Source organism: Labeo rohita, chromosome 19 (genome assembly GCF_022985175.1).
Source record: "Labeo rohita strain BAU-BD-2019 chromosome 19, IGBB_LRoh.1.0, whole genome shotgun sequence".
NCBI lineage: Eukaryota > Metazoa > Chordata > Actinopteri > Cypriniformes > Cyprinidae > Labeo > Labeo rohita.
The window spans coordinates 3,811,392-3,830,043 of NC_066887.1; the positions used below are offsets into that span (position 1 = coordinate 3,811,392).

General features: G+C 36.9%; 1 protein-coding gene across 2 annotated transcripts; it reads left to right on the plus strand.

Annotated features, from left to right (window-relative positions):
* Nucleotides 1–1,388: 1,388 nt before the first annotated feature.
* On the plus strand, nucleotides 1,389–17,812 carry lrp12 (low density lipoprotein receptor-related protein 12). Of its 2 annotated transcripts, XM_051137661.1 has the most exons (7): nucleotides 1,389–2,311; nucleotides 5,493–5,549; nucleotides 8,978–9,113; nucleotides 9,981–10,183; nucleotides 12,265–13,366; nucleotides 13,500–13,632; nucleotides 15,021–17,812. In XM_051137661.1, the coding sequence occupies exons 1-7, from the start codon at nucleotides 2,245–2,247 to the stop codon at nucleotides 15,951–15,953; spliced, it is 2,631 nt and encodes an 876-aa protein (XP_050993618.1). In that variant the 5' UTR covers nucleotides 1,389–2,244; the 3' UTR covers nucleotides 15,954–17,812. The 2 variants fall into 2 exon arrangements, with proteins under 2 accessions (XP_050993618.1, XP_050993620.1); XM_051137663.1 differs by lacking the exon at nucleotides 1,389–2,311 and having other exon boundaries at nucleotides 5,496–5,553.
* The last annotated feature ends 840 nt before the right edge of the window (nucleotides 17,813–18,652 follow it).

The window sequence follows — 18,652 nt, forward strand, 5'->3', positions numbered from 1 at the left end:
TAATGTTGCGAAAGAAATAATATAAAAGTATTAATTAGTATTAAAAAAGTATTAAAAAAGTAATAATTTTTCACAATATTGCTGTTTTATTGTATTTCAAACAAACAGTTGCATCATATTTTTGTGGAAACTGTTAAATTGCTACATCTATTCAGCAGTGATGCATTAAACTGATCAAAGTGACAGTAAAGACATTTATAACGTTACAATTTTTAATTTTTTTTAGAATATAATCAGATGAAAAACAGTTTTAAATTGTAACAATTTTTTATAATATTACTGTTTTATTGTATTTCTAGCAAACAGTTGCGTCATATTTTGTGGAAACTGCGACTCACTATTATTCAAAAGTTTAGACTAAGTAAGTTTTTTTAGGAAACTGCTATTTTTATTCAGCAGTGATGCATTAAATTGATCAAAAGTGACAGTAAAGATATTTATAATGTTACGATTTATTTTTTTAATTTTAGAATATCAAATGGAAAACATTTTAAATTGTAATTTTTTTATAATATTACTGTTTTATTGTATTTCTAGCAAACAGTTGCGTCATATTTTGTGGAAACTTTGATTCACTATCATTCAAAAGTTTAGACTAAGTAAGTTTTTTAAGAAACTGCTATTTTTATTTAGCAGTGATGCATTAAATTGATCAAAAGTAAAGATGTTTATAACGTTACATTTTTTTTTTTTTTTTTTTTTTTTTTAGAATATATTCAAATGGAAAACATTTTAAATTGTAATATTTTTTTATAATATTACTGTTTTATTGTATTCCTAGCAAACAGTTTTTCATATTTTTGTGGAAACTTTGATTCACTATCATTCAAAAGTTTAGACTAAGTAAGTTTTTTTTTTAGGAAACTGCTATTTTTATTCAACAGTGATGCATTAAATTGATCAAAAGTGACAGTAAAGATGATTATAACATTTCATTTTTTTTTTTTTTTAGAATATATTCGAATGGAAAACAGTTTTGAATTGTAAACATTTTTTATAATATTACTTTTTTATTGAATTTCTAGCAAACAATTGCGTCTTATTTTGTGGTAAACTGTGATTCACTATCATTCAAAAGTTTGGGTTGGTTTTTCTTTAGGAAATTGCTACTTTTATTCAGCAGTGATGCGTTAATTAGATCAAAATTGATCAAAAGACAATTATAATGCTACAAAAGAAATTAATGTAAAAATAGTAGATATTCAAATGGAAAACAGTTTAAAATAGCAATAATTTTTCTAATTAATGTTTGTGTTTTCGAGCAAATAAATGCAGCCTTGCTTAGCATAAAAGAAAGAAAGAAAGAAAATGTTATGTATATGTGTGTGTGTGAGAGTGAGAGAGAAAAGGAGGAGGAGAGAGGGATGGTTAGAGGGGGAAGGGGTGGTTTGTGGTGGTAAATACCCGGCTGTAACAACACACACAACCGATTGGAAAGGCCAAAATTTTGCGTGTGAATTACAGTCAGTGCCGCAGACGATCATGCGATTGATTACGCCTGATATCTAGTTATATTTTCACTGTTTGATTCGGGTTTATTTCAGTTCGTGTCATCATGTTGTAGATCAGTGTGTGGCTATATTTGTCTGGATTAGGGCTGTTTAACACCTTTAAACTCTTGGAATTAGCGCTTTCACGTCGGATCATCAATAGATTAGTGTTGATCTCGTCTCAGGCTTTTAAGGACACTGTTTGTGTGTGTTTTACAGGAGCTCGCCAGCTAACAACAAAAGCGCTAGCACAGCCGGCTAGTCAAACACTGGTGCCTTTAGCCATTTGTATTTTGAAATCTCTCCGTGATGGACGCCGGAAAGGATTTAGCTGCGTTGCTAATTAGATAAATGTGCATTTGCACTCCGATGTTCATTAGTTGAATCGATGGGTTTGATATGAGTAGATTAGATTAGCGGTGTAGGTTGACATTAGCATTAGCCTGTTAGCATCAGCGACTCCTTTGTTGAGAAGACTGATTGTGGTTTCAGTCATTTTGGTTTTTATTGAGAGAAACTGCGTTTTAATTCAATCTTAATTATTATTTTATTGTTTATATCGTACTATTGTTTATCCAAGACGCTCGTTTGACTGCAACAACAGTGTTTTATTAAGATAGGAGCAGGAAACGAAAGGAAATGTTGAACAGCTCCTGTCTCTGGTAATACTCCCCTATAGAAACAAACACAGATATTGTGTATAAATAACGATACTGACGCTACAGAGTAGCACATTTTATCGTTTAAAGCTATTATGGCCTACACTTCGAGCTTAAACAAGGTCTGTTTGCTATGGACTCATCTACTCGTCATATTCATGGGTAAGATACTTTATTTTGCTAACGTTACTCAATATCATAATCTCCTTGTATGTTAAAATTATTCCTGGTTATGATAAACTAGCGTTTCTTACATGTTAAATAATGTCGCTTCAGTGAAATTACAGACTAGTGATGTTTCAGTGGTGCTGCTGCTGTGGGAAACTGTGTGTTGGTATTCATTCACATACATTGTGGTTTCTCTAATGGTTTAATGGGTGCTGATTTGATTACTGCTACAGAAACGTACCAAAACTCTCAGACACGCTTTAAACGTGTAGAGTCAATGAAATAACATGGCCTGTGTGTTTGAGATCAGATCAGGGTGAATGAAGAGAACAAAGACTTCTTTTGTCTGTCTATCTGTGTGATTGAATCCCATCAGCTTGACTGACGAACAAAACAAATTAATCCTTTGCCCTTCATTCTCTTATTTATTTCCCCTCCACCTCTATTTATTTGACCTGATAGGGATTTTTCAATCATGTTTGGGGACTTCTGTTGTTGGTGGTGTTTTTTTTGTTTTTTTTTTTCCTCCTCTCTCCCCCCTTCCTTTCACTTTTGATTTTGTATGGAAAATTCCCTCTCTCTAACCGTCCATATAATATCATGCAAAACAGTTGATAAGGATGTTTTTTTTTTTTTTTCTTTTGACCAGAAATGTTATTGCATGGCAGCTATAAATGCACATTTACTGGAAAACAGTAACATCCAGTGATTTAATCATGCTTTTTCATTCTAACGGCTTCCAGCATTATCTCAAGTAAGCTCTGAAATTTTGACGAAAACCTCATGTTGCCCAGCTGGATAACATTACCCGGGTCACATTTGAATCAGCAAATTTCACAACAATAATTCTGACACAGAAAATACAGAAAGTGCAAAATCAACAGACTTAAAATGCAGCGTCAAGCAAGGGGCTGTGTTACACTGATCCCTGGCCATATAATAATAATAATAATAATAATAATAATAATAATAATTTTTATAGTGTCTTTCCTAGCCCAAGGTTGCTTTACAAAACTGGGTTAGAAGAATACAGACAAATAACAAATATTTATAGTAAAATGCATTACTAGTCAATTTTTTGAACAGTAAGATTTTTATTTTTTTTTTTTTTTAAAGAAGTCTCTTCTGCTCACCAGGCTTGCATTTATTTGATCCAAAGTACAGCGAAAACAACAATACAATTTTAAAGTACTTTTACCATTTAAAATAACTATGTTCTATTTAAATATATTTTAAAATGCAGTTTATTCCTGTGATTTTAAAGCTGAATTTCAGCATCATTACTCCAATCACATGATCGTTCAGAAATCATTCTAATATGCTAATTTGCTTATGTTGAAAACAAATGAGTAGAATTTTTATTTCCCCCAGGTTTCTTTGAATAGAAAGTGAAAACAGCATTCATCTAAAATAGAAATCTTTTGTAACATTATAAACATTATTATCATCACTTTTGGTCAATTTTAAGCATCCTTGATAAATAAAATGATCAGTTTCTATAATTTTATTCCCACAAAAAATGTTACAACAGCTTTTTATTTCCGATAAATGCTGATCTTTGGATCTTTCTGCTTTGATCTTTCTATTAATCTAAGAATCCTGAAAAAATGTGTTCAACTGTTTTAAATAATAATAAAAATGGTTTCTTGAACAGTAAATAAGCATATTAGAATTATTTCTAAAGGATCATGTGACACTGAAGACTGGAGTAATGATGCTGAAAATGTAGCTTTGTTCACAGTAATAAGTTGCATTTTGAAATATATTCAAATAGAAAGCAGTTATTTTAAATAGTAAAAATATTTCACATTACTGTATTTCAAATTAAATAAATACAGGCTTGGTGAGCAGAAAAGAATAACATTAAAAATCTTGCTGTTCAAAACCCTTTGACTGATATAACTGAAAAGTAATAGAGAGGTTTCTACAAAAGAAAAAAGTGTGTAAAACTTGATAAATTACTTTTTTTTTTTTTTTTTAATTGCATGTGAAGTATTGTAAAAACCAATGCACCTGTTCCAGTTGTCAGATCTGTTGCTGGTCATATTACAACTGACCTATTGATATAGGCAAGCTGAACAATCCACCGTATCCATCAGTTGTTGTACATTTGTTGTGTGCTAGCGGCCAGGTTTGCGTGCCTGTGTTTGCATGTGGGCTGTTTTCCCTTTGCTGGGCTCCCATCATGCAGTCAGCTGCTGTAAGCAAACCGACATAAGTGAGGGAAACCCCAACAGATGATCAGCAAGCCCAAACAATGTATGCCCTTCAGGGCTAACGTTGACGTTTTCTGTGCTTGTGCATACAGAAAGGTATTGTGAATAGTATGCTTACAATATACTGCAGAAAGAGAAGTGTAGTGTGTATATATAAATATTGCTAACCCCCTCAGTTGTATTAGCTCATGTTATGTAGCTCTTAGATTGTACTGATGTTGGATTTTGGCTGAAGTTTATATACTAGAATATGCCGAATAACCAGATTTTACTTATTTACTATAGGAATTGCAACAGTCAGTCTCCTGAAATGCAATTATAGTGAAGTTACTCCCTTCAGATCTCACTATTAAAATCTGGAATTAATCTGAAAATATAAATTGAATTTGTTAGCATATGTTGGCCAATGGCCACACAAGACTAAGCCAGGTTTTTAATCCCAGTTGATTGACGGTGAATGCATTTCAATGTTTTCTAGCATTATCTTTCAAGTTTAGCAGTTGAAACATGGCTTCGATCAGTCAGAACAGGTCAAAATATTAGCGGAGGGTCATGCAGGCATGATGTTCATGGCTTGATCTCTTAAATGCATTAAAAATCAGCTTTGGTTTTGCTGGTGGCTTCGTTCTGATTTTGAAGCAAAGCTTTGTGTTTTCTGAATTGTAGTGGGTGTTCGAACCAAATTTCACAACAATGTGGGAAGCATTCTGGGTCAGTCTGTCACACACAAATGCGCTATTTTAATATCGGTTTGATAATGACTTCACATTGTTCCTACTTGCGTCCTACTGTGGATGAAATTTCAACCCTTGGTTTTCAAAGCCCTGCTGCACGCTAGATTACATTCAAAGGATCAGCTCTTTGCCCCCCTTTAGGTTTTCATCTACACATATTGCTTTCTGCAGCACAGCAGTGTCATGCATCTTATTAAGTGAGAATATGTTTTTCTGTTTTTGCAGGAAATGCAGTTTCGTCGCAGCACAGCGAGAACGTATATGTATCAGGCATGTCAAACGGTAAGTCCTGATTTCAGGTTTAGTGTACACACCCAAGTTACATATCTTCAGAGCAAAATAGACTTGGTGTGTGGATGAGTGTTAACCAAAGCTCCTCAGTAGTTTCAGAAGTACTCAAACACAGCATGTAGGGAGCTGTATGTGCCTCTGCAGATCAAAGGAATGTGAGGCTTATAAAAGCTCATGATATTTAGCCCAGATTAGTCTGCACACGTTACCTCTTGCCTAAGTAACTGTTAACTGGAAGGTTACTTGCTACTCTTTCATCCACCCCATTTCATTAGAAGGCTAGATGTATTTCTAGGATTGTTTTTGAGGGGGATTTCTGGAACTCACTATATTTAGATTATGATGTAAATGTATTTTTTGTAATTCATAATTTTGTTGTTAATATGTCTGAGACAAGTATATTCACACTACTTTGTTTCCAAAAATTAGCTGCCTATAAGCATTTCACGACATTATTTCTCGTTCTAGAGATACATAGCTGAGTGAACAAATGCGACACTGGACCACAAAACCAGTCGTGAGGGTCTTTTTTTTTTTTTTTTTTTTTTTTTTTAATCTGATGGTTTGATGTGAATTCGCAGGTCAGGGTTCACCAAGCTTGAACTTAGGAACGCAGTGAAATGCGAAAACTTTTCGCACAGGCTTGTGTTTCTGGTCTGATGTATTCGCATGCGTATGAATGGAAGTCAATGGAACGAAAAGTGCAGTGTGACCACCCCTTCACTCATTAAGACAGTGGCTTGCTGCCACCTACTGGTGGTTTGGTTACATATTTAAAATTATCATTGCATTTTTCCATTTTAGATTAAAGTGGAAGTCCACTTCCAGAACAACAATTTACAAATAATGTACTCACCCCCTTGTTAGCCAAGATGTTCATGTCTTTCTGTCTTCAGTCGTAAAGAAATTATGGTTTTTGAGGAAAACATTTCAGGATTTTTCTGCATATAATGGACTTCATTGGTGCCCCGAATTTGAACTTCCAAGATGTAGTTTAGATGCAGCTTCAAAAGGCTCTAAACGATCCCAGCCGAGGAAGAAGGGTCTTATCTAGCCAAACGATAGGTCGTTGTTTTCGAAAAATAAAAATTTGTATACTTTTTAAGCACAAAAGCTCGTGTAGCACAGACTTTGGGATGCACGTTCATGGGTCGTTCTTGAACGATTCGTTCATTTTGAACGAATCTTTAATGTGATTTGGGAAGAACAAGTCGTCTTGGGGAGTGATTGGTTCAATCACGCATGCACAACATCCTATTAGGTTCTGTACTGGAATTCAGTTCACCTGTTTCAAATCTTCAGGTTTGTCAAATCATTCGTTCGTCATATGGGGCTGTCACGTGGTGCTGATTTTGCTAAAATTAACTAAATGACTCAAAGATTTGTTCATTTTGCTGAACGAGACTCAAAGGTCTGAGTCAGTAAAATGATCCGAACTTCCCATCACTACTACGAATCACATCTTTGAAACCCCACAAGTTCATCGTTTGTGTACTCGGCTCAAAAAGGTAGAGTATGTCAAAAAAAAATCCATGTTATTTTCTCCTACAACTTCAGAATTGTCCGACATTGTTGTACCTTTTTGTTTGTAAACAGCGTTTGACTTACTTACGCTTTCTTAGTCTTTGTGTGTTCGCTTTGTAAACACCGAGTCTGTGGTTCCGCCTATGTTCTGCGTGACCTTTCGACGTGATTCAATAGTATGTGAACGCGCATCCCAGAGCCTGTGCTACACAAGCTTTTGTGCTTAAAGTATACAATTTTTTTTTTTTTTTTTTTTTCCAAAAAAATAAAAAAAGACAGATCGTTTCGCTAGATAAGACCCTTCTTCCACAGCTGGGATCGTTTAGAGCCGTTTGAAGCTGCATTTAAAATGCATTTTGGAAGTTCAAAATCGGGGCACCAATGAAGTCCATTATATGAAATCCTAAAATGTTTTCCTCAAAAAGCATAATTTCTTCACAACTGAATACAGAAAGACATGAACATGTTGGATGACAAGGAGGTGGGTAAATTATTTGTGAATTGTTGATCTGAAGTGGACTTCTCCTTTAATATGTTAAAAAAAAAGTAAGCCATTATTACATTATCTTATAACATTATTTATGCATTTTTAATTTTAATGATGCAGATAACTGCAATTTCATTTTATTGATTTTATTGTTTAAAATGTGATAATTTGACATAAATAACACATAGATTTATTAAGATTAGAAAAATATTGCTCTTCTTAAAGCTAAGAAGTGTCCTAGAAATCAATGTAAGGCAAATATCACAAATATACTGATTAAAATAAGACCTCATAGAGCAGTGATGAGACTAGTGCTTCAGAATGGATTACATTTACACCAAACAAAAACTTTTTTTTTTTTTTTTTTTTTTGCCCCAGGCAAGTAACTTTTTTTTTTTACTCGGACAAGTGAATGACTGATTTAATTGTCCGAAGGACATGCACAAGTCAAGACTTAATGTCGGTCAGAGGTGGCATGAGTGCAATCAAATTTTAAAAAAGTAAACCATTAATTTTTTTTTTTTATTAACCTACCCTCTGGGGGCTTAATAAAGGCCTCCTGTAGCAAATCGATGCATTTTTGTAAGAAAAATATCCATATTTAAAACATAAGAATCACTTTAATCTAGTTTTTGCTAATAGTTGTACACAGAACTTGCTTCTTTGACAAGGGGCGTGACAGTACTGAAACACAATCTAAGCTGTTCGCCAATCGCAACGCAGTGGGATAGTTAACCAATCACAACACATTTTGTTTTTCGGAAGGCGGGTTTTCATTAAACCCGGAACTAATCGAGCCTTATGTGCCAGGCTGGGAGAAAGGTATTGTAATAATGTAAATGTTAAAAATAATGTGTTTTTTTGAACCACCAAGCATGAGAGCATGTTCTAGTACACCCCCAAAACAAAATCAAGACTTCGTAAAAGAGCATATTAGGACCCCTTTAAATTAATATCTCATTTGCATTAAAAGCTGTCACTCATCTAAATTCATTGTGATCTCACAAAGTTCCATTATAATCAGTGAAGCTCTCTACACTTACACTCTACACGTCTTATTTACACTCTCTCTACACTTTATTAACGAAAGGATTCGTGAGAAGCTCCCCTCAGCGCAAACCCAAATATGCTGATCGGGTCACTTGCATATGGTGCTCCAACATATTTTTTTATAGTCGAATCGCAAATGCACCTGAAATGTGCGCACTGTAGAGCCGTACCTTTGGTCTGCCTGCGTGCGTTCATTTGTTTTGTAGGACGCTTTTGAGAGTGATTTGCAGGGAGGGTGGGATCTTATGCTTTCAAAGCTAGCTTTTTAAAATTGCCTACCCTACCTTTAATCACCCATTACATGTTGAAATATGCATGCAGTGTGTCCTAATCTTTAAGTTTTTGTGGTCTTCTCCAGCCTGTGGAGATGTAGCGGAGCAGATAAGGGCATCCAGTGGAGTGATAACCAGCCCTGGATGGCCCTTTGAATACCCTTCTCGCATCAACTGCAGCTGGAACATCAGAGCCAACCCTGGAGAAATCATCACCATCAGGTAACACCTCACCACAATACTGCAAGGTTTACTATTCCACTGATGCAGTCGAGAGCTGATCAAGAATGAAGATGTTTTTCAGAGTTTGCCTGAATTGCCGGTTTAACTGCAGTTGAATTGTGGTCATACTCACTATAAATTCCTGCAGTGCTGTGGAGTCTGGTTTTCTATACGAATGCAAGCTAACTTTTTCATAGCAACAGCTCTTGCTAAAACAGTCTGCCTGTTTGGATGCAGATGCAAAATTTTGGGGATCTATTTGTTTGTCATTTCTTTACAACAGAGATCTTTAAAGCAGTGCAGCATCTCTTGAATTATCAAGGGCTTCTTGATCTGCCTTGGTTTAAAGGAATAATGCTATGTTTTTTAAGATACTGCCACCTAAAACTCCTTTTGAAGCGTTTATTTCTATTTTTACACTCTGCATCTGCTTTATTCTTGCGCTGCCTGTTTGCCTCAACCAGAGTGTTTGTTTGCATCTTTATCCGAGAACAGTGTCCATGGTTACTGGCACAGAAATAGACCAAATGGGTCTTTTTTCCGTAGGATATGATTTTTGTGGTAAACACAGCTACTCACTAATTCTGCAAATAGGAGCTGTCTTAAAAAAGATGATTGGTTCAGTTTTCAGCAAGACGCATGTTCCACAAATATACCTTTCTTTTTATAGGTGTTTAATGTGGTAGAGCTTTTCCCAGCATCATTTCTTACTTGGTACTTTTTAATAACAATACACATAATTCAAGTCTTGATCTATTGATGTTTGAAGCATGTGATGCAATCATGTGTAATTTGAACTCGATGCTCTTTTCATATTGTCACGCACATAGGCAATGTTCCTGCAATTAAAATCTGTTGTACTTTTAGTTTTCAGGACTTTGAAATTCAGAGCTCGCACCGATGTGGTTTAGACTGGATCTCCATTGGGACCTACAAGAACCTTGATGGGTACCGAGCCTGTGGTTCGTCTATTCCGGCCCCATACATCTCCTCTCAGGATCACGTGTGGATCAAGTTCCACTCTGATGACAGCATGACTGGAAAAGGCTTCAGGCTCTCTTACATAACAGGTAGACCTGCTATTTATATCCCTTTAGATACAGCTGTATCAGAGAGGATGCACTTATGTAGATGTCTCGCACTGCCATGTGACACTCGTAAATTTACACACTCGAATTGTATTTAGTCACTGAAAATGACCACCTTTTCAAGAATGCATTAAATGGTTAGTTTACCCAAAAGTGAAAATTCTGTCATCAATTACTCGCCCTGTTGTTTCTGACCCTGCATAGACGGCAGCGCAACTACCACATTCAGGGCCTAGAAATGTAGTAAGTACATTGTTAAAATAGTCCATGTGACATCAGTGGTTTAACCTTAATTGTATGAAGCTTTGAGAATACTTTTAAGTGCAAAGAAAACAAAAATAACTTTATTCGACAATCTCTTTTCTTCTGTTTTAAATGAAATCGTGATATGGACTAGTATCTGTAGATATCAAGCCGCAAAAAGATTATTTGTGACCCTGGACCACAAAACCAAGTAGCACAGGTATATTTGTACTTGATAAGTATTTTGCATTGCTAAGAACTTCATTTGGACAATTTATAAGGCGATTTTTCTCAATATTTAGAATGTTTGTTTTTTTTTTTTGTTTTTGTTTTTGTTTTTTTTGCACCCTCAGATTTCAGATTTTCAGATCTCGGCCAAATATTGCCTTATCCTAACAAACCATACATCAATTACTGGTTTTGTGGTCCAGGGTCACATTTAAGTATGAATCCTGCATGTTCCACGTGTCTGAATGTCTGAGGGACAAAAAGAAAAGGCTATTGTAAGAATAAATAAAAGTTGTTTTTATGCATTCAAATAATTAGTCACGCTAAAACTAGAATTTGGTAACAATAAAACATAAGGTGAAAAAAAAAAAAAAAAAAACACATTTAACAGGGCCCTAAAATGTAATATATTTTTTTTATTCAACCTTTAATAAATGGATGTTAAATTGTAAAAGTTTCATGATTTTAATTAATCAGATGCTTTTTGGATGAGTAAGATTTTATTTAACCATTTAAAAGGAGTCCAGAAAAAGTAAAACCGAAAAATACGGAATCCAGAAAAATTCAAAAGGAAAAAAATGGAATTTGGAAAAAAAAAAAAAAAAAAGATTTTTTTTTTTTTTTTTTTTTTTTTATAGGGTCCTACATTAAATGTTGCATGTACTGCAAAAAAAGAAAAATCATTGTCAGTAGTTTTTTCCAGTACAAATATCTAAATTAGATGCATTTACTTGAGATGCATATTGAACATATGTGAACCTGGACCACAATTCCACTCATAAGGGTTAATTTTTTGATATTGAGATTTATACACCGTCAAGCTGAATAAATAAGCTTTCCATTGATGTACAGTTTGTTAGGATAGAACAATATTTGATTGAGATTCAACTATTATAATCTGAGGGTGCAAAAAAATCAAAATATTGCGAAAATCGCCTTTAAAGTTGTCTAAATGAAGTTCTTAGCAATGCATGTTACTAATCAAAAACTAAGTTTTTATATATTTACAGTAAAATTAACAAAGTATCTTCATGGAACATGATCTTTACTTACTATCCTAATGATTTTCTGGCATAAAAGAAAAATCAATCATTTTGACCCATACAGTGTATTATTGGCTATTGCTACAAATATACCCATGCTACTTACGACTGCTCTTGTGGTCCATGTTCACAGATAAAATCTTGTTTTCTGGGAAATTGAACAAAAATTCAATTAAGCTGATTTTTAGTTTTGAGAGAAAGACTTAGTTTTGATACATTTCTCAGAAAATGAGACCTTAGAAAGTGATCAGAAGATGAAGTGAAAATGATTTCCATATTGTAGTAAAGCAGTTTTGTAAAATTGAAAATTGTATTTTCCAACTTTGAAGTGATGCTAATACAACTGATTGTATTCTCCTTAGTCATTTACATTTAGACAGCATATTGTTCCCTTTTAATGTTCTTTAATAAGTCTTAAAATAGTCTTAAAGTCTTAAATCTACCTTCATAAAACTTGGAGAAACCCCTGAAATCCTTCCAAAAACTCCTTCATCGAACATTACTGCTAAAGCTCTCTTTAAATGGCTAATATCTGTGTGTAATTTGCAGGGAAATCAGAAGAAGCCAGCTGCAAGCCTGACCAATTCCACTGCGCTAATGGAAAGTGTATCCCAGAGTCATGGAAGTGCAACACCATGGATGAATGTGGCGATAACTCGGACGAGGAGCTGTGCGTACAGCCTAACCCCTCCGCGTTCTTCTCCTTTCAGCCTTGCGCCTTTAACCAGTTCCCTTGTCTCTCGCGCTACACTCGTGTTTACACCTGTCTGCCGGAGTCGCTCAAATGCGACGGCAGCATTGACTGTCAGGACTTGGGTGACGAGATCGACTGCGACGTTCCCACCTGTGGCGAATGGCTGCGCAATTTCTACGGTACTTTCAGCTCGCCAAACTATCCTGACTTTTATCCGCCTGGTAGTAACTGCACCTGGCTGATCGACACTGGTGACCACCGTAAGGTTATCTTGCGCTTTATGGACTTCAAGCTGGACGGTACAGGCTATGGCGATTATGTTAAAGTCTACGACGGATTAGAGGAAAACCCCAGGCGTCTGTTGCGTGTGTTGACAGCATTCGACTCTCGAGCTCCTGTAGCGGTGGTGTCATCTTCAGGACAGCTTCGAATACACTTTTACGCCGACAAAATCAATGCGGCTCGAGGCTTTAATGTTACGTATCAAGTAGACGGTTTCTGCCTGCCGTGGGAAATCCCGTGCGGAGGGAACTGGGGTTGCTACACTGAACAACAGCGCTGTGATGGCTACTGGCATTGTCCCAATGGCAGGGATGAGCTCAATTGCAGCAACTGCCAGGAAGACGAGTTCCCATGCTCTCGAAACGGTGCCTGCTACCCACGCTCTGACCGGTGCAACTACCAGAACCGCTGCCCGAACGGCTCTGATGAAAAGAACTGCTTTTTCTGCCAACCTGGAAACTTCCACTGCAAGAACAACCGCTGTGTTTTTGAAAGCTGGGTGTGTGACGCGCAAGACGACTGCGGGGACGGAAGCGACGAGGAGAGCTGCCCGGTAATCGTACCCACACGAGTCATCACTGCCGCTGTAATTGGGAGTCTGATTTGCGGTCTGCTGCTGGTCATTGCTCTGGGCTGCACATGCAAACTCTACTCACTCAGGATGTTTGAGCGCAGGTAAGTGAAGACCAGTTTAGAGCTAAAATACATATTAAGTGTTCAGAGAAAAAAAATTATCAGCTTTTCCAGTTTCTGCTTCTGTGACTGTACTCTAATTAACTACCAATTAATGGGTTGGTTGTTCTTCCAGGTCATTTGAGACTCAGCTCTCTAGAGTGGAAGCTGAGTTACTGAGAAGAGAAGCTCCTCCATCATATGGGCAGCTGATTGCTCAAGGACTGATCCCCCCAGTGGAAGATTTTCCTGTCTGCTCTGGAAACCAGGTAAGAAGAAAACACAATTATGTCGGGCCCTATGATTTCTGTGATGTGGAAAACATGGACGGAGTCACGGAATCCAGTCATGAAAATGTAATTTACTATATAACATGGAATGTCACGAAAGAGACTTTCTCGAATTTTGAATGAATAAATCAAAAGCAGGTCAATACACTTAAATTAAAACACGATATCGACTAGTGTCTGCAAGGTTCGTACAAGGTGCTTAAAGTGCTTGAAGAACTTAATTTTGACTTTTTTAAATTTAATGCTTGGAAAACCCTTGAAAATAGCAGTATTCCTGTAGAGGTACTTGAAAAGTGCTTGAATTATTGAAAGACAATGTATGTATGAGAGGTTTGTAATTTTGTCAATAAGCACACATCTTTCACGCAAAATTCACACAATTCAAAAAACATCTTTTTTGCTTGTTTTAGTTCAAGTGAGAAAACAATCCAGCTAAGCAAGTAGTAGTACTGACAGTGTCATGTAAACATGGCTAAGAATCCTAATTACGGATAGGAACAAATTAACCAAATCAACTGAGTCACTTACGCCGAAACCGCTTTGATTCAAACTCGTGACTTTGGTCATTCATTTCAAGTGATTCACTAGCAAAAAACAGATTCAATTAAAAGAGCCATTTGTTTTTGAATTTCAACATTGCTTGTAATGATTTTAAAAAGCACGTAGTGGTGGGTGAAACAGAGCTTTTCGAAACTCCGAATAACTTGAACCATTGTGTTGCAAAATGATTCACTGTTTCGAAGCGTTCCAATCTGGATCATTTTGCGAATTGAATGATTTAAATGAAATGATTTGTGATACACAATTTGAAGTCCCGATCTAAATCAAGAGTCGTGATATGCAAAGTTCGGATCTTTTCTACTGTTTAAGAAAAAAATATTCATGAAACCACTCTGAAATCCTGATCTGAAACAACACAAGATTTGTGAACCCACTTCGAAGTACTGATCTAAATCAAATGATTTGTGATCCGAAGTTTATATCAGATCAGGACTCGTAGCGTGGACTGTGAATCATTTGATTCAGATCAGGACTTCGGTATGGGTTTGTGAATTATTTCAGATCAGGATTTTGGAGTGATTTTGTGAATCACTTTGTGTGTGTTTGTGAATATTAAGCTGCAAGAAGACTATTTAAATATTAATCCTGCCTGTTCTGCGTGTCTCTGTATGAATGAATGGCACAGATGCGCAGTTTCGTTTACTACACACATACTGAAGAGCACGTGACAGTCGCTGTGTTTTCAGCCTCTGCCACCTCAGTATATGTAGTAGAGCTTCAATCATTCCCAGACAGTATAAAGCATGATGGCTGACCTGCATGTCACGAATGACCTTAAGTAACACACCTGTTTTTCTTTCTTTCAGGCATCTGTTTTAGAAAACCTAAGACTGGCAGTTCGCTCTCAGCTGGGGTTCACCTCAATCCGACTCCCCACCACAGGGCGGCACGGCAACATCTGGAGACGCCTGTTCAATTTCACACGTTCACGGCGCTCTGGTTCTCTCGCACTGGTGTCTGCCGACACCGAAGAGGGTCCTGATGGCAACTCCTCAGCACGTGAGCCTGAGAGGCTCGGCTCTCACCGTGGACTCTTGCCCTTGGACTCCGACGATACGGACACTGAAAGCGAGCAGCATCCCCGCCGGGATGTCCCAGGAGCTGTCGGAGGCCTAATGGCACCACTTCCACAGAAAACTCCCCCTACAACAGCCGTGGAAGCCATTGTCTCAGTGTCGGCCAGCTCGGCTCCGCTGGTCAACCGGGAGAGCAGCATCTCTGAGAGCATCTCAGAAAGTTCTGGAGTAACTGGATCTTCATGTGCTACTACTACTACTACTTCTACTACTTCAAGGAGCCCCTTCAGCAGCGCTCTAAGCCGGGTCACCCGCAGCCTGCGCTGGATTCGTTTCTCTCTTGGGCGCTCTGGAGATGGAGGGTCAAATGGCATTGGCCAGAATCACAGCCCTCTGCGGCAACTGGAGCAAGGAAGTGCGGGTTGCACTGGTGTCGGCATTAGAGGCGAGGATGAGGACGACGTCGAACTCCTCATTCCCGTCTCGGACGCCGGCTCCCTGGACAGTGATGAGAGCTCCAGGCCCCTGCTGGAACAAGGCCTAGAGCAAGCCTTCGGGCCCCACCTGACCCCCACTGCCGTCTCTCTCAGAGGCCGGCTGGTGGGTAGGGACGGCCCCTGTGAACACTGTGGAATTGTCCATACGGCGCGGATCCCGGACGCTTGTCTGGAGGCGACGGCAAAAACTGAAACTAGTGATGACGAGTCGCTGCTGCTCTGTTAAGACTTACAGGAACTCCCTGACTCGGTACATGACCCATATGACTCTAAAATACCCCTGCTCACAGCTTGCCATTTTTGTTATCGCCCCCTAGTGGAGCGGAGGTTGAATGTCTTTAGACACGTGTCCTCTTCAGAGCTTCAGAAATCAGGTACTTTTAAAGACCACACAGAGTACGAGAGCTCCCCGATCCCGCTGTCCCTTCCACTGTGCAATATTAGTATTCGTTGAGATGTTTACCAGGTCAAAGTCTATTTTTCTGAAGAGTCAAATTAAGCTCACGTAGAGTAGAAAGTGAGCCGCTCTGCAGTTCTCAGTATGGGAAAGCAGCACAAACAGACGCGTCTATCCTGGACAGTGGGGGCAACGAAAGACTGAAAGTGCTCTGAGAGATTTGTTACCTAACCTTTAATTTATTTGTACTTTTGATGTCAGACATTTGCTTTATTAAAGGAATGGTTGACCCAAAAATGAAACATCTACTCGCCCTCATGTTGTTCCAGATGTGCTTGGTTTTGTAGAGCTATTGTGAATTGTATCCTACACTGTAAAAAACAATTTGTTCAGTCAACTTAAAATTTTAAAGGCAGTCAGGTAACAAATTATTTTAAGTTCAGTCAACTCAAAGCTTGGTCATCTTGAAATGTTAAGTTGTGCTAAGGGACAACTTACATATTTGAGTTGATTCAACTTAAAATTTTAAGGCAGCTGGGTAACAAGCCCAGCTTTTAAGTTTAACAAACCAAAATTTTAGTTAAGTCAACTCAAATATCTAAGTTGTGACTACAACTTAACATTTCAAGTTGACTAAACTTAGAGTTGACTGAACTTTTTTTTTTTTTTTTTTTTTTTTTTTTTTATAGTGTAGCAGCTCTTTTCTATACAGTGAAAGTGAATAGGGACAAAACTGACAAGCATCAAAAATGATAAAGCTCTCCAAAGGTGTTATGTCGTCCATATGACTCTATATTCTGTTATATAAGCTTTGTTTTGAGGATTTCAATGTGGTTTTGAAAATTTCACCTTTACAGTAGGTCTCATATCTTTAATGCACATGTGGCATATTAAGGTACGTTGATTTGGGATCAGATGTATTTAACGATTAACAACAGTCATCCAAAGGTCATATGGGCTTATTTCAGGGTGGTTTTTGTTTTGTTTTTTTTCCCCCCTATGTAGTTTCACTGTATGGAAAAGAGCAGCTTGGACATTCTGCAAAATTGCTCAGAGTTTTAGGGTAAAAAAAATATACCCCTAAATTAGTGATTTTTATATTTCATATGATGAAGTCATAAAGGATTGGAACAACATTGAGTAAACGACACACAATTTTCATTTTGGGTGAAATTATTCTGCTTGCAAAAAAGTGGGAGATCAAAGAAAATTTGGTACGTTTGTTCATTTCGTGAGTTTGTGTCCCTGCTGCAGTGGTACTAGGTGCGTTACCTGCGATTTATGAGCGAGGGACGTTTATTTATAACGGATTATTATCTGAGAGGGAGCTACTATTTTTAAAGGATGTTGCATTGTATAACAGCCACTTTTGTTTGTTGTATTTATTTTTGTTACCGTTAACCTTTTGGTAACCTTACTGTTTTGGTACTGAGAATTCTTGTGTGAGTGTGTATATTTATTGATTTTCATTTCAATAGCGTTTACTTGAAAAGCATGTCCGGCTGTCTTGTGCTTTTTTTTTTTTTTTCCATTTCATGATGCGGTGTTAATATATATCTATATAATTATATACACACACATACACAAACATGCGAAAGATATAAATAATATATATATATATATATATATATATAAAGAGAAAAAGAGAAAATGTTTACTGCACTAAGAGAATAAAAGTGTTCATCCCACTTGTGTTGGATTTCGTCTTTGTTCTAAAATGAGCAAAAGTGGTCACTTGATTTTAGTTTCTGGGGGGAAAAAGCCTTCTAAAAGTCATTTGGGGACTGCAGAAAAGAAACCACGGGAGTGTCTCCTTATGGCCTTTAGACACTGAAACAAGTACAGAAAAAAAAAACAAGCTTCAATGAAGAAAAGAAAAAATGACTGCAGACTTTTAGTGTTTCCACAGAGCAAAGCCAAAAGCTAGTTTAATTTTCTCCAAAATAGTTGAGGTTTAAATCTTACCATGTTAAACCTCTGTATTTCTATCAAATTAAATCAAACTGGTTTGAACTCAGTAACCCTAATTTAAAAAAAGAAAAAATTAAAATGACAACACAGCACTTTCTGATGCCTTTCAAACCATTTGTAGTGCTTTTAGCGCCACACAGTGGACATTTCTCGTGAAAACTGCAGCTATTTTTTCCATGATGTATTTTATACTTTACAAAAACATATCCATAGCCACTTTATTTCTATGAGACCAGAATACGGTACGTATTAGCATACATATAGATGCATTTATTGTAAATTCCATAGCTGCTTCTGAGTTTCAAAAAGCTCCGTTGATACTGTTTTCTTTGCTTGCTTTCTCTATATAATGTATTCGTCGTTTGAAATGAAATCATTACAATTAACAGACCTAACTTACAATGATTTTAGTAAATTGTGATCACGTTAGAGACAGTTTTCGTTGTATTAAAAACATTTCATGACATGACACTCATTATCTGGTACTTGCCTAAAAACACGGGTATATAATGTGCGTTGTTAACAGATTACACTAACATTAGGTTACTTAGGCTATA

Coding starts and splice junctions, on each gene's coding strand:
- lrp12 (XM_051137661.1), top strand. CDS start 2,245: ATGGCCTACACTTCGAGCTTAAACAAGGTCTGTTTGCTATGGACTCAT. Junction 9,114..9,980: donor GGAGAAATCATCACCATCAG/GTAACACCTCAC, acceptor TTGTACTTTTAG/TTTTCAGGACTTTGAAATTC. Junction 13,633..15,020: donor CTGTCTGCTCTGGAAACCAG/GTAAGAAGAAAA, acceptor TCTTTCTTTCAG/GCATCTGTTTTAGAAAACCT.